Source organism: Danio aesculapii, chromosome 10 (assembly GCF_903798145.1).
Source record: "Danio aesculapii chromosome 10, fDanAes4.1, whole genome shotgun sequence".
Classification (NCBI taxonomy): Eukaryota; Metazoa; Chordata; class Actinopteri; order Cypriniformes; family Danionidae; genus Danio; species Danio aesculapii.
This window is the reverse complement of record NC_079444.1, coordinates 26,922,552-26,945,464: the sequence shown is the minus strand read 5'-3', so window position 1 is coordinate 26,945,464 and position 22,913 is coordinate 26,922,552. Positions and strand designations below refer to the sequence as shown.

At 35.2% G+C, this 22,913-nt stretch overlaps 3 protein-coding genes across 3 annotated transcripts; 2 read left to right on the top strand and 1 right to left on the bottom strand.

The window, feature by feature from the left end:
* Nucleotides 1–9,807: 9,807 nt before the first annotated feature.
* On the top strand, nt 9,808–12,257 carry LOC130236317 (ubiquinol-cytochrome-c reductase complex assembly factor 3). Its single transcript, XM_056466993.1, has 2 exons — nt 9,808–10,049; nt 11,788–12,257. The coding sequence occupies exons 1-2, from the start codon at nt 9,942–9,944 to the stop codon at nt 11,914–11,916; spliced, it is 237 nt and encodes a 78-aa protein (XP_056322968.1). The 5' UTR covers nt 9,808–9,941; the 3' UTR covers nt 11,917–12,257.
* Nucleotides 12,258–13,812: 1,555 nt separating this feature from the next.
* LOC130236336 (distal membrane-arm assembly complex protein 1-like) lies at nt 13,813–14,859 on the top strand. Its single transcript, XM_056467012.1, has 2 exons — nt 13,813–14,203; nt 14,646–14,859. Exons 1-2 carry the CDS (start codon nt 14,002–14,004, stop codon nt 14,705–14,707), a joined length of 264 nt encoding a protein of 87 aa, XP_056322987.1. The 5' UTR covers nt 13,813–14,001; the 3' UTR covers nt 14,708–14,859.
* Nucleotides 14,860–20,882: 6,023 nt separating this feature from the next.
* faub (FAU ubiquitin like and ribosomal protein S30 fusion b) lies at nt 20,883–22,890 on the bottom strand. The gene is made up of 5 exons (XM_056467052.1): nt 22,780–22,890; nt 22,607–22,691; nt 21,994–22,138; nt 21,766–21,821; nt 20,883–21,221 (listed from the first exon to the last, which is right to left on the bottom strand). The coding sequence occupies exons 2-5, from the start codon at nt 22,679–22,681 to the stop codon at nt 21,096–21,098; spliced, it is 402 nt and encodes a 133-aa protein (XP_056323027.1). The 5' UTR covers nt 22,682–22,691; nt 22,780–22,890; the 3' UTR covers nt 20,883–21,095.
* Nucleotides 22,891–22,913: the final 23 nt, after the last annotated feature.

The following is a 22,913-nucleotide window of genomic DNA, read 5'->3' as shown; positions in this document are numbered from 1 at the left end:
AATTATATAAAATGAAAAAAAGAACTCACAATAACAGGTCACCCGAAGTTTATTAGTATGGGAACAACAATAGCTCGGCATATACCTTATACTGTCTACATTCACATTTTGAGCTTGTGAATAATTGACAAGGGGTGTCATGGTGGCGCAGTGGGTAGCACGTTCACCTCACAGCAAGAAGATCGCTGGTTCGAGCCACGGCTAGGTCAGTTGGCATTTCTGTGTGGAGATTGCATGTTCTCCCTGTCCCTGAGTGGGTTTCCTCCGGGTGCTCCTGTTTCCCCCACAAGACATGTGGTACAGGTGAATTGGTTAAGCTAAATTGTCCATAGTGTATGAGTGTGTATGGATATTTCCCAGTGATAAAACATGTGCTGGATAAGTTGCCGGTTCACTCCGCTGTGGTCACTCTGGATTAATAAAGGCACTAAGCCGAAAATGAATGACTGAATGAACAGCTCATTTGGAACACATAAAGCGAATAACTATATTGAATTATAATGAAAATAAAATGTTTTATGTGAATGAACACTATCTCATGTGTTCTGGGTGCTATACAGCTATTCATTTGTAGCAACAAACATCTTGAAATGGCTTTTCCTTTCAGAATCACCACGGCTTGCCTTCCAAAGGAAATGAAATGTGGTATGATCAGCAGTTTACAACTCTAATTTTAAACCACTTCGGATGCATTTTGTCAGTGATGAATCAACAGCAAACTGCATAATTAAATTACGTGTCTAGAAAACCTCTCTGCTGTTCAATCTGCCTAAATCTGGAAGAGTCATTTCTACAATATGATGAGAAGAGTGACAGAACATTAAGAAGGACAGAGAGAGGCATTAATTATGCAGGGGTGCAAATCTCAGGACAGCGAACCTTATCAGATTTGAGATGGGTTTTAAATATAGATTGAAACAGCGAGAACAACTTTTGAGTTGACAATATTGCAGTGAGGTGTTGCTCAACTACTTTCTTATTGAGAATGGCCAACAAAATTGTACCTGCACCAGGTTGGCCATTAGTTACCCACAGATGAAATAATTTCCTTACATTGCCTCCTGGCAGCATTGCTCTATAAAAGTTGCACCATGTATCATCACTTTAATTATAGAAGAATGATATTTTGAAGATAACATGCTGGCCTTTGGACACTGGACTAAAATCCAAGGTTGCCTTTATCAGCAAAAAGTGGACTTAGTGAACAGGAAATGTGTATTTTGTCGGTGCTAATACACAGGTTATATATAACAATACAAGATTACATCAGAAATAATCTGATTTCTTTTACCTTTAACAACTATTTTAATCCAATTTATTAAGCAAATTTTAAATATCCTTGAATAGTTTACATATTACAATGAACTGGTTTGCTGGTTTGTCTTTCGGATGAGACATTAAACCGAGGTCCTGACTCTCTGTGGTCATTAAAAATTCCATAGCACTTCACATACAGAGTAAGGGTTTAAACCAAATTAACCTAATTTGTCCTGGCTAAATTTCCACCATTGGCCCTTACCATCATGGCTTCCCAATCATCCCTATTCACCAAATTGACTCTATCATTGTCTTTCCACTCCACCAATAGCTGGTGTGTAATGAGCGCACTGGCACTGTTGTCCTGTGGCTGCCATTGCATCATCCAAGTGGATGCTGCACACTGGTGGTGGTGTGGAGAGACCCCCTCTCATAATTGTGAAGCGCTTTGGGTGTATGGCCATACACAATAAATGCACTATATAAATACACATTACATTACATTAGCACATAAAAAATATTTGCATTCAAAACAGTTTTTTTTTTCATTATTATTAATGATATTGTAGAACTGATACAAAATATTCAGAAACATTGATTTTTTACTTTATTTAACTGCAAGACTTTTTATTTATGAGCAACTTTATATAGCTGTGAATGACCTAAAATATATACTTGAAATCAGAATTATTAGCCCCCCTTTTGATTTTTTTTCTTTTTAAAGTATTTCCGAAATGATGTTTAACAGAGCAAGGAAATTTTGACAGTATGTCTGATAATATTTTTTCATTTGGAGAAAGTCTTGTTTGTTTTATTACAGCTAGAATAAAAGCAGTTTTAAATTTTTTTAAAAACATTTTAAGGTCAAAATTATTTGCCCCTTTAAGCTCTGTTTTTTTTGTCAATAGTCTACAGAACAAACCATCATTATATAATAATTTGCTTAATTGCCCTATTTTGCCTAGTTAACCTAATTAACGTAGTTAAGCCTTTAAATGTCACTTTAAGCTGTATAAAAGTGTCTAGAAAGATATCTAGTCAAATATTATTTACTGTCCTCATGGCAAAGATAAAATAAATCAGTTATTAGAAATGAGTTATTAAACTATTATGTTTAGAAATGTGTTGAAAAAATCTTCTCTCCGTTAAACAGAAAATGGGTAAAAGAATAAATAGAGGGGCTAATAAATAAGTGGGGTTAATAACTCTGTTTGCTATATTAAAGAATACTATTACATAAAATATTTGCATTCAAAACTTAGATCGGTTTCGATAAAACAATGTACTGAGAGAGTTGTAAAAGATTACTTTGAGAAATAGTCTACTAATTAACAAGATTTCTTACACTTTAAATTAAATCAGTGCAACACAGAACAACCCTAACTTACACGACCAATCTTTTATCGTTTCAGACTCTAAAGATTTCACTAAGTCACTTTATTAAATTGTGGAGTTAATTCTTTAACATCAATCATCATCAGAGCAGAGATCAAGGTCCCATAATGCAATTTGAAAGCAGGAATGAAAAGTTATGGACATGTTTTGGTAAAGTACATATTCACACAACTGTTAATTAACAGATAAAGTCTACATAGCTTTGAATAAGTCTAAAAGTATATATTTAATTAGCTTCATGAATGTCATTAAGTACATAATTTGTTTTTTGAAAGACCCATGCAAGATTACTTTCAGAAATATACTTCTTTGCTTACCTGCATCACTTTTTAATTAATTAGGATTTTTTATAGAGCTTAAAATTTGTAAGAATACCATTCTTATGGAGTACATAATAATCTGTATTCAAAGCTCTGAGTTTATTAAATGAATTATTATGCACCAAAAAGTGGGGGGCGATATGAAAGATTAAACTATTCTTCCCCTGAGCAATGTTCAGATATTATGCAGAACTGCTGCAGACAAATTTTAATTTATAAGCTTTAATTTATACTCTGAATCATTCTCATGATAGACAAAGTCCAGCACTCCATGTTCCAGTTTCTGTATTTCCTCAAAATAGAAAGGTTACTTTTGCTCAGTGCATAAGTTTATGCACCTATTATACGTCATTTTTATTAATAATGCGGCCATAATAGACATTCTTTACATTGGAGAAGTATAGTCTGTACAGTCAGTTGCCCACATGCACAGACACACACACACACACACACACACACACCCACGCTTGCATATATATCTTGGGGACATCCCATAGACAGAATGATTTTTACTGTGCAGACTGTGTATATCCCCTTTTCCCCAACCCTCACAGGAAAAAAATCTGCATTTTTACATTCTCAAAATACTTGATTCTGTGTTATTCATGAGCCGTTTTTCTCATAGGGACCAAATAAATGTGCCTACCATGTCAAAACTTACTGGTATTGCTATACTTTTGGGGACATTTGGTCCCCACAACGTTAGAAATACAAGCCACACACACACACACACATATCTCTCATTTCCCCGTTCCACAGATGATTTATGTGCCACAACACATACGCAAATTGTAAGTGTGAATTAGTGTCTGAAATTCCGCCGAGGACAGTGGGCTCTGATTAGCATTCGCACTGGACGCGCTGCTGTGAAATATCACACAGGTGCTGCTGAGGGGCGTTCAGCGACCATTAGAACATCACCAGAGCGTCGTGAACGCGTTTTGTGTACATGACAGACTACTGAACGCAGGAGGGCAAACTATTAGCACTTAAAATGCATAGGCACACCCCTGCACCGCTGTAAATCGACGGTGAAGCGCACACACATTGTACACAAACTAAACGCGCACATGAATATTTCCTTCAATGATCAGCGGTGCACCTTCGGGAGAAACGGCTGTCATGGCAACAGGAGCGGGCATCTGCCAGCGTTACTGTGGCAGTCAGAGAGAGAAAGAGAGAGAGAGCTGTCATTATAGATGTGGAGGGGGTGTCGGGGTTGCGAGAGGCAGGAAACGATTAAATATTCAAGCAATAACGCAGCCAGGAGAAATTACCTCGTTTTCTGCTTTCTGAACATCTGAAGTCGAAACCTCCAGCGCGTTTGGAGCTCAGAGCTGGAAGGGTGAAGGAATCTGTAAGTGCGGTCACAGCGGGAAAGTTTCTGAAAGCGTCAGGGTGGCAAAAATCAGGAGGAAATTACAGGCTATCCGAAAAATGTTATTTTCTGACGAAGTTTTAAAGTGAAAATTAAAGAGAAAGATTGAGAAAGAAGTCTTTCCAGGTTCATTTAAATGTGCCAAACAAAATTGCACATTTGTAGAAGCAGGAACAAAAAATAGGCCTACACTTCAACCAAAATTGAATCACTCTAGAGGTTTCAAACCAACCCATATAAGTTTGTTCTGTAGAGCACAGATCTTTTGAAAAATGTGGGAACATTCATAGAAGGAATAAAGTAAATTTAAAATAAATTATGAATTGCTATGAGTTTGCGTTGGTCCCATCACAATAAAATGACAAAAAAATAAAATAATAAAACCTCTAAATTCAGCATACAGATATTTGGCATAAAGACTTTTTTAAGAATACCTTGTTAAGACTATTAAGTGTAAGACTTATGCAGGGCTACAGACTTTTTCAAAGGTTTTTTTCCAATAGCCTGGATGCCCCATCAGAACAATTCAAATTGAGTTATTTCTTAACAACATTCAATCATTTATTCATTCATTTTCCTTTGGCTCAGTCCCTTATTTATCAGGGGTCACCACAGTAGAATGAACCACCAACTATTCCGGCATGTGTTTTACACAGCTGATGCCCTTTCAGCTGCAGTACTGGGAAACACCTATACACTCTTACATTCACACACTAAGACCAATTTGACTTATTCAATTCACCTAAAGCGCATGTCTTTAGACTGTGGTGAGGAAACCCACGCGAACACGGGGAGAACGTGCAAACTCCACACAGAAATAACGACTGGCACAGCCGGACTTGAACCAGTGACCTTCTTGCTGTGATAGTGCTAATCACTGAGCCACCGAGCCGCCTTCTTAGAAACATATTTAGACAAATGTATCCACAGCAGAATGTCCAGGTCAGTGTCCGCACCATGTGCGCAACCTAAATACACAGAGAACTTTTCAACAAATGTTATTATAAGGAAAGACATTTAAACCACATAGGTAAAAAGAGTTAATGAATAAAATGTGTGTGAAATATTTGATTTAGATGGATTGTTGGTGATTGGGTGGGTATTGGCAAGATTGCGGTACAACACAATATTTCAAAAAATTTAAGACATTTTAAAGGGGTGGTCAACAATGTATTTTTATGGCTTGGTTGTGTTTAGAAGACGCAAAGCAAGGTGTGCTCATACTTCACTTGTAAAAAAAAAAAAAAAAAAAAAAAAAATCACAATATTTGTTCATATATCTTACTTTGATTATATACTGCTACTCAGCTAATGAGAACGACGGTCATATTTCCTAGTTCCTCTGACAGGCCCGTACTCAAGAGGCTCTGATTGGTCAGCTAACATAATGTGCTGTGATTCATGGAATGGCTCTACGTCACCAGGAAGCGTCACACCCTACAAGCGTGCGCTTTTCCGCTGCATATATTAGCAGTTTTCGTTTAGTTTTCGTTTTGTTTCGTTTCTTGTAATAAAACAAAATTGAACCAGGAGATTTGTTATCATCACACAGAACATGTGTCACAAAGCCCATTTAGGCCTTAACTCAGTTATGACCAAACTCATAGTTAATTCCCTGCGCAGTTTTGGTTTGTGCGTCCCTTTTTTACCACGATTTCCACTTAAATGCAGTCTCTTAACGAATGCAGCATCTTTAAATGATGTGAGAGGCTGTTAGAATCATTTTGTCTGCTTTCATTGTCGTGGCAGTGATGGATAATAGCAAGTCATCATAGCCGTATTGTTGTAACTCTAGCTGTAGCAACCGGGGTGTTTGTGCAGAAACTATGGTTGCCATGGTGATGTTTTGTAAGGGATGAACAAAGCTCTGCATGTGCTCAGGCTGGGAAATTGTCACTTAAAGGGACACTAATGTATACCTTCTGTTCCAGCTATCTATTTTGCACCTTGACTCTGATGGACATACATTATCAGCACTTAAGTTCTTTCTGCACGCCCACACAAGCCTGTACTGAGTCACTCACACACAGGCCATCAGCTACATCCAGAGCAGATACTGTGTGTTAGAGCCATCTGGTGGACAATAACATTTTCACAGCTGCTCTGTGTTTTATTTGCTGTATTGAGTTATTGGTTCAGTGTGCAGCTTTGGAATGCATTCATTTGAGACAGTAAGATGTAGCTACATAATTGTACATACAGTTAAAGTCAGAATTATTAGCCCCCTTGTTTATTTTTTCCCCAAATTTCTGTTTAATGGAGAGAATTTTTTTCAACACATTTCTAAACATAATAGTTTTAATAAGTCATTTCTAATAACTGATTTATTTTATCTTTCCCATAATGACAGTAAATAATATTTTACTATATATCTTTCAAGACACTTCTATACAGCTTAAAGTGACATTTAAAGGCTTAGCTAGGTTAATTAGGTTAACTAGGCAGGTTAGGGTTATTAGGCATAATGATGGTTTGTTCCGTAGACTATTGAAAAATATATAGCTTAAAGAGGCTAATAATTTTGACTTTAAAATGTTTTTTTTTTTAATTTAACTGCTTTTATTCTAGCCAAAATAAAACAAATAAGACTTTCTCCAAAAGAAAAAATATTATCACATATACTGTGAAAATTTCCTTGCTCTGTTAAACATTATTTGGGAAATTTTTAAAAAAGAAAAAGAAAATTAAAGGGGGGCTAATAATTCTGACTTCAGCTATATAACTTGGTGTTGAAGAACTGATCTGTTATAGAGTAAGAGATTCATCTCTAACCCAGTAAATGCACAAAACTGAATTCCACTAATTGTTCGTAAATTAAATAAAATCTGGAAGACTAAATAAACATATATACATACACACACACACATACACACACACGCACACACACAGGCTTAAACATGAAAACATAAAAAAAATTGTAATATAAATAATATTCATTCATTTTCTTTTTCTTTTTTCTTCACAGCGGAATGAACTGCCAACTTATCCAGCACATGTTTTACGCAGCGGATGCCCTTCCAGCCACAACTCAACACTGGGAAACACCCATACACTCTTGCATTCACACACATACACTACGGCCAATTTAGCTTACTCAATTCACCTATAGCGCATGTCTTTGGACCGTGGGGGAAACTGAAGCACTCAGAGGAACCCACGCCAACATGGGGAGAACATGCAAACTCCACACAGAAATGCGAACTGACCCAGCCAGGGATCGAATCGGCGACTTTCTTGTTGTAAAGCGATCTACCCACTGTGCCACCATAATGCCTATAAATGACATATTAAACCTTAATATATGTATTATAAATAGAGAGAGTGTCACAAATGAAAGATTTGACTGTTAAAAAATGATTTAAATAAACATCCTTAATAAATCACCTGTTTGTAATAACTATATTTTTATAAATCTTGCAAACAAATAATTCAATTTAAATATCACTTAATTAGAGATATGTATGCATTAAATTCAAGTCGATACATATTTAGCAACTTTTTGATGTAAGAAAAATCTTATAATATAACGTTTCTAATTTGCTTTAGTAATTCAGACTTATTACTTTAGTATGAATACTAAAATGGGTATAGGCCTTGTGGTATTACAGAATCTTGAAGGTTTCAAGTACAAGAACAGTTTTAATTGTTTTTTAATAGTATTTGCTTAATGTTGTTCGCTCAATGTTATAATTCTTTAAGTATTGCAGGATAAAAGGGTTTTTGGTTAGTAAATTTGCATCTGTGAATATGGAACTTGGTAAATATTATCAAAAGATTAACCCTTATGTACTGTTGGGGATGTTTTCATCCACTCTGGGGTGATTTTGAGTCTTAATTTGGCCACAACTTTTTTCTCTGTTTCAGCTAGCAGAATGATTTTGGTGAAAAATCTTAATTTAACAGATATTTTGAGAAAATGCTTTGAATTAAAAAAAAAAAAAACTCAACGATACACAAATTTACAACCCTTTTGTTATGTTTGGGATGAAAACATCCACTAAATTAAACTGCTTTTAAAATGCATCAGATCAATTTTTTTCAAATTTTATTTTGCATAAATCTGTAAATTAACCTCAGTCCTGATCAAAGCTGCTAAATTGCTAAGAAAATGACAGGATTATAACTCTTTAAAGTATTAACATACTTTACATGACAATTTGCACGCAACACATATTGCGTTGTATATACAGTAATAATTTAGCTGTACAAACACTTGTCAATTTGTATATTTGCATTCACTACTTACTTCTATTTTTAAAATGTATTTATTATCTGTTTTTTGTCCTGTCTCTGTAATTCTGTTGCACTGTAGAAGCTCTGTCACAAAACAAATTCCTTGTATGTGTGAACATACCTGGCAATAAAGCTCTTACTGATTCTGATTGGCAAGTTTATAAATGATGTCATTGATATGGTGAAAAAAAAAAACACACAAATGTATGTGTTTTCAATATAAAACAGTTGTGGATTGGATTTTTTTAACCTTTTGTTAATGTATTGGACATGTGAAACAACATTGCCTTTGATGCATTGTTTTTGATTCATTTTCTTTTTTTTCTCTCCCTATTTTACTGTTGGTGGCTGTTTTTTGCCCTATTGACCTCCATTATAACCACATTTTTTTATTACAAAACCATGACACCATATAATCAAGCATTTTTTATTGTTGGTGGTTTTCCCTTTTGGGAAGAGGTAAAATTTGTAATTTTTACTGTTGATTATCAGTTGGCACCATTAACCCTTCATATAAGCCTATGCAAAAAAAAAACTTTAGTTTCTGGATTTTATATGGAGTATAACAACAAATTAAAGTGTGTATGTGTGTCTGAGAGTGTGAGAGTGACCTTTACGCAGTTACCTTGATGTGTCTGAGAAAATCAAAATATGCATCTCGGCTCTCAGAACTACATGGAGTAAACAAAAACAAAGACTGTGTATTTATGCACCATCGAATGTGGTTATAATGGAAGTCAAAGAGGCAAAAACAGACACCAACGGTAAACTAAGGAGAAAAAATGAAAATCTAACAATGCATCAAAGCCAATGTGGTTACTAATGGTTCACATGTCCAAAACTGTGATAAAAAGTAAAAACAAATCCAGTCCACAATTACTTTTTATGTTGTAAATACGTCATTTTGTTTTTGTTTTTCACCAAATCATTTCATATTATTAGTGAATTTTTCAGTTAAAGAGTTTTTTTTTTTTTTAAGCAAATTAGTAGTTTTGATCAGGACTGAGGTTCATTCACAGATTTATGCAAAAATATATATATATATATATTTATCTGATGCATTTTTACAGCAGTTTATTTCAGTGGATGTTTTCATACATAACAAAAGGGTAGTAAATCTGAACAGTGCACAAGAGCTTCCTTCTCAATGTTTTTGTTCCACAATGATTTCTGACCAGTCTGCCAGACCAGCAACCGGTTAAAAAAAAAGTTGTATAAGAAGCACTCCCATAATGCACCGCACTGTGTCAACCACAGACTGGTGTCAGTGTGACAGTGTGCTGAAAAACTGACCTAGCTTTTCCCGCGATCCTTCATATATCAGAGAAAGTTATTTTTGCACAGATTTTGTGCAGATCATGAGCGGCATGAGGATCCTCATGGGCTCCGTCGCGCTGGGCGGACTCACGTACGCCATATGGATCATATTTTCCCCTGGAGAGGAGAGGAAAAAGGAAATATTAAAGGTACTGAAAAACTGTGGTTTTATGAATGTCAGACAGAAGCTTGTTATGATCGTCTTACATAAACGTCGTGTGTTGTTTTTGCGACTACTAGCAAGTAAAACGTTAGACTGCAAAGGTAAATACTCGCGTCAATGATTATAAACAGTTTCATAATAAATGCTGCGCATGTGCTCGTGTTCAAAGAGCGAATATAGAGGTAAAGTCGGTTTTATATTTACACCTTCATTCATTTTAACAGTGACATGGTCCCTTTAATGTTTACCACGTTATTTTGATGTTCGCCACGTAGCCTATGTGACTTCAAAACAGCATTAGCACTATTTAACTGACTGTGTATGGCAAGCCGTTTTGACATTTAATCTATAACCCCTACTTGTATCTATTTTCATGTTACTAGTACTTATTTTTTAGATAGTATCTTTTCCATTAACTAGTATTAGATACTAGTGCTTATTCATTAGATACTAGTGCCTATTCTTTAGATATTAGTGCTTATTAAAAATATACTAGTGCTTACTCATTATACACTAGCTCTTTTTATTAGATACTACTCATTCATTACATACTAGTACATATAAAACAGATAGGAGTACTTATATATATTAGTAATACTTATTGATTAAGTGCTAGTACTTATTAAATGGATACTAGTTCTTTATTAGATTCTAGTACTCATTTTAATAGTGACTAGTAGCTATATCTATTAAATTAGATATAGTATCTAATGAATAAGTTCTAGTATCTAATATAAAAGTACTAGTATCTACTTAATAAGTACTAATAAGTACTTATGATTAACCACTAGAACTTAAAATGTACTAGTCCCTGCTGGAATACATACTAGTCAAAACTGAATAGTTGATATCTCAATGACAGGTCCCCATAGACATCAATAAAAATTTTTTAATTATATTACTAGTGACAACAAAATAGTTACTAGTCACTATTAATATAAGTACTCGTATCTAATAAATAAGAGCTAGTATCAATTCACTTAAATTTGTACAAAGTTAACTTAATCGATTTGTGTTGTGACAACATAAAGGAATTGTTTGGAGCCCAGCATTTTTCCTGTGAAACTCTGAAACAGAAAATTGGGTTTTTCATCTTGCCGCTTTCTTTATTTACTAATTTTTTTACTCCAATTAAATGAAGTTAGCATTTTGGAACCACTCTTTATATATTTAATCAATGAAATAGTTATGGCGCTTTACATTTTTTTTGTAAAAATAAACAAACATCATCTGCTGGCAGCTAGCTCTGCAACTCTCCCATGATCGCCCACTGAAGCCAAGCAGGGCTGCGCCCGGTCAGTACCTGGATGGAAGAGCACATGGGAAAGCTAGGTTGCTACCGGAAGTGTCAAAATGGCTTGCTATAGACTGTGAGCAATGTTATACTTTGATAGTCATTGGCTGATAATATGATTTCACTATTTATAATTCGCAAAGACAAAGTCCAAATGTGGAAATATAAAACCAATTTTACCCAAATTAAGATCGTATATTCGGACTTAGATATTTAACGTTACTACCTCTGATGACTTTATACACCTTATCCACATTAATTAATAGGTTTGCATTAGTTGTTGTAAATCCATTGAATAAAGCCACTTTAATAAACACGTCTCTACTAGCACATTTTAAATCATCAATGTATCAGGAATGTTAAAATATACAGGCTTTACATTGCAGCTGATTAGAGTGTCCCTGATGCATTTCTCCATCTGTTTCCCCAGAGTCTACCCGAGGCCAATCCAGTCCGAATGGAAGAGACCAGGAAAAGAAATGCCATCATGCTTCAGGTTTTAAAGGAGGCTGCAGAGACCAATGATAATGTTGCACGTGGATTTGGGAGCCAGAAATGATAGAATCAGATATCACAAATCATAAGTGGGAGAGAAAAATAAGAAAACTGTGACTTATTGAAATAAATTGTATGGAAACTCTTCATGTCATGTGCATTACTTCATGGACACTCATGCCAAAGGACGTCGTGCAAGATTTGTTTTGCTTTAGTTTTCTTGAGGAATATTTGTCTTTTTGGGCCTTGTACATATCTTGAGACATGCTGTAGCTGGTTTGTGGCTTGTCTAAAACCCACAGTTATCTGTGATAGAAAGCACTGTTGTTTTACTGTGGACGTTGTTTATTTATGCTTATAAAAATTTTGATGAGGATTGTACTGTAAATAAAACTTAAACGAGTAGTTTTGTGTGTATTCACTAATGTTTGACACTTTAATATACCACACGAAAAGAACCTAACATGTTTTGATATATATATATATATATATATATATATATATATATATATATATATATATATATATATATATATATATATATATATATATATATATATATATATATATATACACACACACACACACATACACGTGTGTGTGTGTGTGTGTGTGTGTGCGCATATACACAAATATGTTCACCTATATATATATATATATATATATATATATATATATATATATATATATATATATATATATATATATATATATATATATATATATATATATATATATATATATATAGTAAATTCCCTAATAAAGAAAATTGGGAGGACATCTTGAGAGAAACTTTTAACCACTCAAATGAATCAGACCAGAACGCTCTGCTATATAAACAGTCAAAAAATAAAAATAAAGGTGCAGTTGTTTCAACGTCAACCTCACAGAATTTACAAATATTTGAAACTGAGATTTATACGTCACTCCAAAGCTGAATCAATAAACTGTCCAGTGATGTATATTTCGTTAGGATATGGCAATATTTGGCTGAGATACAACTATTTGTAAATCTGAGATGATACATAACATATCCGGTTCTTCCTAAGGCTAAAGAAGTAGCATTTAAAATTTGAATTGACATTTACCCATCTAACATAGTTTACATTAAAAATTTAACTGGGGAAACAATTCAAGCAAGTTTTGTGAGAAAGATATTGAAACTGTAGAACATAGCCTATCTGTTTTCACTGTGAAGCTATAGAAGTTTTTTGGATGGAATTTCAGCATTCCAAACAGATACAAATATACTCTTTAACTGTAGTGGTCTCAATCAAAGTTGGTATATTTTTGAACGACAAAGACCTGGACTTTTTGGTAAATAATCGAATTATTCTAGCTAAACACTTCATTCATAGATGCAAATTTGTAAATGTGAACCCACGTTTTAATGTATGGAGGAATGATCTGAAGATGTTCATAAGGTCTCTTCACTTCACGAGGAACAGAAATGCCTGAAAGCTTACACATGCCTTGGACTCGTTTCTGTTACTTGATTAAGACCCCCACGCCCCCCTCCCCCCTTTTTTTATTTATTTAGTTATGTTCCTTGTCATTCTTTTATTTCATTGCTAACACTATATGTATTGGATTGTTGAATTTGCCGTGATTTGTACTTGAACTTATGATTAATAAAAATAAATAAATTACATATTAGTAAATGTGAGGGTTTAAGAAAACTGCCTTTGAATCAAGTGCTTAATCCACATTACAAATGTAAAAATTATAAGGTTTATATTTACAGTAAGACATTTACATATTATCTTCGTGACACATGACATGTATTTATTATATGTACCAAAACAGTATGTTTTGGCTATTACCAAACATGCATGTAACTTAAGACTGGTTTTGTATTCCAGGGTCATATTTGCTACAGAGTATTTCCTCGACGGTCACCTTGTCTGCGTAACATTAGCGCAGCAATAACTTGTCCGAATACAATAACAAATCTGAGCAATAAAAGCTTCCGGTGTTTAAGGTCATTGGGACATGCCGCTATGTTGCTCTTATTGAAGAAGCCGCTGTGCAGTTCTCAATTAAAAGTGTAAATAATGAACATAAACAGTGTTATGAACAGAAGAGAACAATACTGAGAGCTTCGACACTCGGTTCCGCCCGCTCGGAAACTACAGACGGTCACCTGAACATGTCCGATCCTGCGCCGCTGGAGGAGAAGGCGAGTCCGCAGAAGAGCAGCAGATCTGCGGCCGGAGACTGCTGGAGCTGCCGCCTGCTCTCCGGTGGAGGACTCACCGCTGCGGGGATTTATGTGTTCGCGCAAGTGCATAGGAGAAATCTTGGTAAACCCCCAACAGTTAGCGCAGTGTTACAGATGATGTTCGCCACAGGTGAGAGATCATTCATGCGAGTTTCATGTTCTTTTATTCATTTTCTTTTGGCTTAATCCCTTTATTAATCAGGGGTCGCCACAGCGGAATGAACCGCCAACATGTTTCGAATTGTGGGGAAAATATTTCTCCAGTGTATATGGGGCAGAAAACAAAGCATTTCACATCCTCAATTGCGCTCTCTCTCTCTCTCTCTCTCTCTCTCTCTCTCTCTCTCTCTCTAGTAATTGCTTTATTGGCATTACAAATGTTGTACATTTTTTGCCAAAGCATTTATAAAGTTTACATTAAAAGAACATACATGTATATTTAAAATATGTAGTATGATAGTAATAATAATTGTTATTATTATTATTATTATTATTATAATTAAATATAAATACAAATAAATCTCTCTCTCAGAGCTCTGAAATAAACTGATCTTGATGTGTTTCCTCCACAGGTCTGAGCGCCTGGGGGATTGTGCTGATTGCTGATCCAGTGGGAAGAATTACAAGCAAATAGCTTTTGGACGGTTTCTTTATTAACGTGGAATTGTATACTGAATGAGCAAAGCCATGTTGATGCTGCAAAGTTAAATTACATGTAAATGACTGTCAAAATGTCATAAAACGTCTACGTATTTCATTAAATGTCTTAATTTACAAACTACAAAACCTTGCTTGCCACTGTCATCCTACTGATTCACATTTTAATTTTATTTGACCTCATAATGAACCTCACACAACACGAGTATAGCTCAAAAAGTGCTCAAATGGGTTTGTTTTTATAAATCAGGTGGCTTTTCTATTTTGATATGTATTATTTTAGTGACACAGGACCAGTTACAGTGAATTCTTTCCTCTGTGCCCTGCCGGTATTAGTTATTCTTTTTTGAATCCACCTAAAAGGATCAACAATTGTCCACATAGTCAGTGTGTCAATTATTCACAAGCTCAAAATGTGAATGTATACAGGGTTATTATAAATGAATAAGAATTGCTGCACACCACAGCGTCCTGCAGACTATTGGAGTAAAATGCTAATTAGTGAACTGGATTTAAATGTATAGGTTAACCAGAAATAAAAATTGTGTCAGCATTGTACACTTAACACAGCATTGTAGCCTTAACTCATTCCAAACCGGTTTAAGTTTTTGTTTTCCATCTGTCAAACACAACAGAAGATATTTTGAAAAATGTTGGAAACCTGTAATCACTGACTTCCCTAGTATTTGTTTTTTCTAATATGGATGTCGGAGGTTACTGGTTTACAACATTTTTATATCATTTTATTTTATAATAATTTTATTTTTATTAAATGTTTTTGGCGTTCAACAGAGACTCATAAAGGTTTGGAATCACCTGAGAGTCAGTAAATGCTAAATGAATTAAGCACTGTTACATTCATAGGTAAATCTAAACACACGTGACTGTTCTTGCATTAGAATCCATTACAAACTGTCCAACAAGTGTAATGCTTTATGAAAAGGAAAGAACAGATTTAGAAGCAGTAGCTAAAACACAGACACCTAACCATTTAAAAAACTTCCTTTGAGGTTAATATATGCACAGATTATTAGACTTTAAGTAACAGGCTTGATATTAAATGTATAAAAGGGCTTATTCTTCCAAAAATGAAAATTTGGTGATTATTTAGTCACCCTCTGTTTGTTACAAACCCATTTGAGTTATGTTTTTCTTCAGTTGAGCACAAAAGAAGATACGGTGAAGAATGATCCAACAGAGTCTTAATGCACACGTAATGTAATCTAGGCCGCGCATGCACATTAATACCGATGCAATCTCAGCCTCTCGTATGAACATGTATGAACGCGCACTTTTCGAATGATGGAAAGCAGAAGCCATTAACTTCCATGCTCATTTTTATTCTGGTAACACTTTACAATAACAGTACATGAATAATGTTAACATGTAAACTAAACATTACTTTATTATGAACTAATGATGAGTAAATGCATGCGATAATCATGAACTAATGTTAACCGCAACATGAGTCACATGAGTTCATGTGTGAATATAATCCACCTTAATTACTAGTTAATACATGGTTGTTTGTTAATGTATTAAAAAACCCTCATGAACTCATGATATGTTATTATATCATAGATAATTATATCATGACTTTAGTTGGAGAGACACCTCATCATTACCTCACCGTTAACTACTCATGAACTCCTTATGTACGTTCGTCTAGTGCGTTTACACTGAATAATAATAGAAAAGTGTTCGGTCAACATTAACATAAGAGTTTATAAGTTAAATGGTGATGTGCCTCTCCAAGTAAAGTCATGACATAATCATATATTAACAGCTCATGAGTTCATGTTGGTTACGTTTAGCTTAAACTTAAATGCTAATTAATACATTGATTAACAACATGTACTAACAAGTGATTAAGGTAGACGTTATTCACACATGAACTCATGTTGTGGTTAACGTTAGTTCATGATTAGCGCATGCCTTAACTCATCATTAATTCATAATAAAGTAATATTTGGTTTACATATTAATACATCATTATTCATGTACTGTTATTGTAAAGTGTTTCCTTTATTCCTACTATGCATGTCAATGGCTGCTGGTTTCTAGTCTTCAGAATATCTTCATTCGTGATCAATAAAAGACAACCACTTGAGTGTGAGTAAATAGTGAAGAAAACATTTAAACAAGGGGTTCCCAAACTTTAGCCTATGACCCCCTCCAATAGCAAAATGCCAGTGACTCGTGACCCCCAATATCCTCCGAGGTGGTTATAAATATATAAACCTTACACACTGACCAATAGGCCCAAGTCTATTCATCATTTAATTTTGAAGAACACTCATCAGAGACCATCCTCAATGTTCGTTGTGGCCTGCATTTTTTTATGTATATGAGTGCCTTAAAGGTGTCAGAAAATGTAACCTGGTGCCGGTGCCATAAAATCAATGTGCTGTGTCTTTAATATAACGCAATTGTTTTTATAATGTAACTAGTAACTACTATTTTGTTTCTTCTGTGGGTTATGGTTAAAATATTTTAATTCTAATAGTTTAATAAAATGAATTTGATTTTTGGAAATCACCAAGCGACCCCCACCCACCCCACTTTGAGAATCACGGATTTAAACTATGCTGAATCCTCTGATATATACTCCAGTCCAGCAGGTGGCCTAAATAAGCTGCTTTGTCAACCAACAACAAAAAAAACTAAGACGAACGTCATCATTGACCTTTTTTTGGTTATAAACAGAAGAAAGCTCTATTCGGGAGCTTGACACTGTACACATTTTAACCCGAACATGTCGAATCCGCCGCCATTGTTAGAACTCACGTTAGAGAAGTTTTGGGACTGCTGGAGGTGTCGAGTCGTGGCCTGTGGGGGACTCATCGCTTCAGGACTGTTTGTGTTCGGGGCGGCGCGCAGAAGAAATATGGGCAGACCCTTCAATTTTTTCACAGCGGTTCAAATGGCGTCTGCCACAGGTGAGATCATTTAATCACACGCGGGTAAAGGCGTAGTTCACCCAACATTCTTTATCATTTGCTCACCCTTTACTTATATCAGGGGTGACCGACCCTGTTCCTGGAGATCGACCTTCCTGCAGATTTCAGTTGCAGCCCATATCAAATACACCTGCCTGTAATTATCAAGTGCTGTTCAGGTCCTAATTAATTGGTTCAGGTGTGTTTGATCAGGGTTGAAGCTGAACTTTGCAGGAAGGTCGATCTCCTGGAACAGAGTTGAGCACCACTGACTTATACTTATTCCTTCACTTGTTTCTTCTGTTGAAGATATTTTAAAGAAAGCTGAAAACCTGTAATCATGGGCTTCTGTAATATTTATTTCCTACTATGGAAGTCATTGGTTAATAATTTTGTTGTTAGAAATAATTAAATTGGTGTTGCAGTATTATACGCTTTAACGTAGAACTTATAAATGACACCTTAAACATACTTTCCAACAGTTTTCCTTTATTCCATTATTTATTGCTGAATATTATTGAAAACAATTATAAGATTGTATTATCATGTATACAGCAGGTATAAATAATTCCTCCAGTAAATATTATAACTAATAAATAAGTCTAAAATATCCAGATAGATCGCAGCAATGAAGCTACTAGCTAACAATGTTTATATATTACACAATATACTATACTACGCCAATCTTATTTAACTTACTTGAACTGTCTGCATCACTGCTCTTGTAAAATGTCCAATCTGCATCATTCTCATGGTCACTAAAACTCATCTCATCTTCACTTTCATCTGCAGGAAGAGCTAGTTCTGTCCTTTTCTTCTTTCACTTACCATAGAACATGGTGGTCCTCACTAACACACTGTTCCCTATATTTATATCTTATCAATAGTATTGCCATTAAAATTAGATTTTATCCATTATGCAAATGCCATTACCATACGTCTAATTAACATTACATTACTAGCATTCATGTTGTTATTGTTACAACTTAAAAGATCACAGCTGACCTTGCTAGCTAGCTAACCTATTGCAGTATTGCACGTTCCATTTGGCAAAACATTTGATCGATTTACAAAAAACTAATTTGATCAAAATAAAAACATGTCATCTTAACTTACGGGAGGTGATGTCTCAGATTTTTTTTGTGCATCTGACATGAGTTTATGCTTTGTTTTTATTTATGTTTTCATTTGCATTCAACAACTCTAGAGCCCTACACGGGCCTTAAATCTAAGCCCTAGCTCGGCCCTGGCCTGAGACACACAGGCTGTAGCCCTGCCCTTGTCCAACAGCATATCAAAATTTTTGGCCCGGGTCCGACCTAAAGCTCATACTGTTACAGCCATAGACCAGATTTGTATTTAATAGAAAGTTTGTTTTTTATTTCATTTTTTTTAAATGTTTTTTTATTTATTTATTTTTTTTTATTTAAATGTAAGATTTAGTTTTTTAAGTGACATCGATATCCAAGCGGTCTGTGGTCCGCAGTGAGTTTACTCAATTACAAGTTGTGCATTGTGCATAACCAGTTGGCTCATCATTTATGGCCCATTTCCACTGAGAGGTACAGTACAGTACAGTACGGTATGGGTCACCTTTATCAGGCTTGCATTTGCACTGCCAAAAGGGTACCGTATTGGGGGGCCCGGCGTACACTAGAAAGTTTCAGTAGACATCATTCTTGCTCAGGGAAATGTCACAGTAAAGCTGCACGGGTCGTTCACATAAGCACTTCTCACAAAACAGAGGCTTTATACTCATAAATACTTGTGTATAAATGTTCATTACTAACCTTTCTATAAACATGATTTGATTATAACTGCAAATAAATGAAATATTGTAGCTGAAATGTCTGCAATTAAATAAATTAATTAATGAACATATAATAACACTTACAGAAGCTTAAACTCTCCAATATGTTACCAACTACAGAAGAACTACACACAGCGTACATTTAGTCCTTATTTGGGTTCAAAAACAACATGAAATATAGCCCAGTCAGTGCAAACCTCTCATATGTGTCTTTAATGTTCAGTAGTACATGTAACTTCTGTTAAAAAGTAATTCCATCATTCCAAGTTCTTAATAGTCCAAAAGGTGATGATGATAATTAAACATGGCAGTTTGTTCAACAGTTACTCGCACGTTATTAATATGAGCTCAAAATAATAATGTTCATTATTTCAAATAAAGTGACGATCGCGAGCTCTCTAGAGAAAGTGAAACCGCTCGCACTTTTAGACGGGCTTGTAAAACAACAACAGGACACAGCAGATTTTGTTCCTCTTTGCTTTGTGTCTGTTCATCAAGACCAAAAGGTTAGTTTGAGCTTGGGTTGTCCATGGCTTGTTATTATATGTATATATTATTACGGTGTAATGTCTCGGCTTTGTTTTTAAAAAATGGTGGTTCCTTGGTTTTCATTCTCCTGCGAGTTGCGTATCTCTGTAAACCAATAGCGTTCATGTGCGCGTCTATCTCCATCTTTTGGTATACTTTTTTTCATGCTAGGTACCCTGTGCAAAGGATAACCAAAAAGTGGCTTGGTAGGGTTCGCTTTCAGGTACTGTTTGAAAGTGGAAATGGCCATAAAAGTGTCCTGAACCAAACCGGACCACTCAGTGGAAACGGGCCATTAAAGTTGTCATTATTTGAAAAGTTGACCAGAAGTTTGCCTTTCCTCTAGCGTTTTTCACAGTTTTAAGTTCAACATTGCCTATTTTTCTCTTTATGTTCTCCATTGCACGTGGCTGGAGTTCTACAAGCACAAGGCATCACTGGTGCTTCCAGACTCCACACATTAGATCTCATTTTACTTTTTATTTTTTATTTTAAAGCCAGTCTGTCAGAAATCGCACCACAGATAAACACTGCAAGTCATGTGACTTAACCAAAAGCACATCATTGGTTAAACTAAGGTCTTCTCTTGGTCTTAAAAAACATCGGCAAAGAAATGAACATATATCATATTACCATATGACAACACCATGCAGTAGAACTTTATGATCTCTGAAATCAGAACTGACTTTTTCTTTTTCCTCCACAGGTTTGATTACCTCAGGCCTCTTAGTGATCGATGAACGAGTGGGAAAGAAGGATACAAATGAATGACTTCGGACTTGATCTTCTACATTGTCATGGACTTTTATATTAAATCAGCAAAGCCACATTGGCATGATGCTGTTAATTTAAATTATATTCAAATGACAAGTGTGTTTAATTAAATGTTTTTATTTGCAAATAACAAAACCTCATACTTCCCACAGACACAATTAATAATTCCCAGTGATTTAGTTTTGTTTGATTTCACGTTACACCAAACTTGATCTTACAAAATATTAATTATAGAGCAAAGTGCACAGGCTAATTTTATATAGCATTTTCTTCCCATCAGGAATGCTCAGTAATGAAGGAAATATTGAAAAAAATCATGAGTTGGCATTTGGTCCTTTCTTTTTGCCAAATGTCGGGACAACATTGACAAAGCGCCTGTTGTACTGAATTCTTCTCTTTGCCCGGCCGGTCCTTTTCTTTTTCTTCTCCTGCTTGTCCACCTGAAAGGATCAACACCAGAGCATGAAATCAATGAAGACGTACATGCTAATAATTAAACCACACTATAAATCAAGAGCCACCAAACTTGTTCCTGCAGATTTTAGCTCCAACCCTAATCAAACACACCTAAACAAGCTAATCAAGGTCTTACTAGATATACTTGAAACGCCCAAAGAGGCGTGTTGAGGAAAGTTAAAGCTAAACCCTGCAGGGACACCGGCCCTCTAGGACCGAGATTGGTGACCCCGCTATAAATAGTCAATTATTGCTACATGCCAATTTGCACACATTTTGTCCTAAAGTGTACAGAAAATATATGTGCGTGTGTGCGAGAGAGAGAGAGAGAGAGAGAGAGAGAGAGAGAGAGAGAGAGAGAGATAGTCTGTCAAAAACATTACAAAACTAGATGCTGCACTCAAAAATGTGATTTTTTTTTTCCTTCACCAAAAAAAAAAAAAAAAAAAAAAAAAAAAAAAAAGTTATATGCACAACCAAGCATATTTACAAGGTAAACTGGAACACAGCATCTATATGTAGTCCTACCTTAGGAGTTTGTCCTTTGACTTTTCCTGCTCTAGCCAGGGAACCGTGGACTTTGCCTTTGGGTGGGAAGAGATTGTGTTTATGAAAACATCCAAACAAAAATGATGCAGTATATCAGACCTAAATATTCATAAATCAATGGTTTTAACTTTTCCAGCACAAATTCAGCCCATTATTTACAACACTGACATAACGGAGCATCTCAAGCCACAGGGTGTTGATTTTTACCTCCTAACAGCCTTGATGAGACCTCAAGAGTGTTGAACTCCTCGATCCCAGACTGACAGATCAGAGTGTCGTCCTCAAGGGGAATCCCACTGAGAGAAATTATCTGATCATCACAGGCGAGACCTTCCAAAGCTTCAATCTGAGCCTGAAAAAAAAAAAACCCAAGCAGAGTTAATAAACAACAAATGCATATTTATGTTTCAGGGATTCTAAAGGTTTCATTAATTTTCTATATTTTTTGTATCATGTAAATAAAGTTAATGGAGTAAACTGAACAGAACACAATTTAATACGACCATAAATATTCTCGCTCTAATGCACATTTTATGTCTACAAAAAGTTGATTACAAACGGAGTAAACATATGGTTATAACAATAAAATCTATTTGACAATGGGCTCAGCAACATCAGCTTAATTAAAAGGGAAAACAATTCCATACCGAATTGAAAATGTTCTTATTTTGTACAAAGTTGATAAATGTTTTAAACAATACATTTGCATAAAATGTGAAAGCAGAGCGGATACTTTTGAAGACAATCGAGACCATGTTATTAGATAAAATTAGTTATTTCTAATTAACCATGTATAAAAACGTCCAAAAAGTAATGTTACCTTGATATGAGCAACAGTCTCTGACCCATTCAGTTGAACAGAGTGCAAACTCTGCCCGCGAACAAACAACTGCATGATCGTCAGTCTTCATAGCAGAGAAGATTCAAACATGTAATTAGCTTAACACAACCCTTACCACAACGAAATTACTAGATTGTTAAAGGAGTACTTACAGATATCGATTAGGATTCGTACAAAACACGACACGAACAGCCTGAGGTAAGTTAATTCGCTTGTCTAGAAAGTGTTCTGCGCATGCTCACTTTAATAATGCCACTTAAAAGTCCCCCGGATAATTACGTTTTAA

Coding starts and splice junctions, on each gene's coding strand:
- faub (XM_056467052.1), bottom strand. CDS start 22,681: ATGCAGTTGTTTGTTCGCGGGCAGAGTTTGCACTCTGTTCAACTGAAT. Junction 22,139..22,606: donor AGACTGTTGCTCATATCAAG/GTAACATTACTT, acceptor TTTTTTTTTCAG/GCTCAGATTGAAGCTTTGGA. Junction 21,822..21,993: donor CTCATCAAGGCTGTTAGGAG/GTAAAAATCAAC, acceptor TCCCACCCAAAG/GCAAAGTCCACGGTTCCCTG.
- LOC130236336 (XM_056467012.1), top strand. CDS start 14,002: ATGTCCGATCCTGCGCCGCTGGAGGAGAAGGCGAGTCCGCAGAAGAGC. Junction 14,204..14,645: donor ACAGATGATGTTCGCCACAG/GTGAGAGATCAT, acceptor TTTCCTCCACAG/GTCTGAGCGCCTGGGGGATT.
- LOC130236317 (XM_056466993.1), top strand. CDS start 9,942: ATGAGCGGCATGAGGATCCTCATGGGCTCCGTCGCGCTGGGCGGACTC. Junction 10,050..11,787: donor GGAAAAAGGAAATATTAAAG/GTACTGAAAAAC, acceptor CTGTTTCCCCAG/AGTCTACCCGAGGCCAATCC.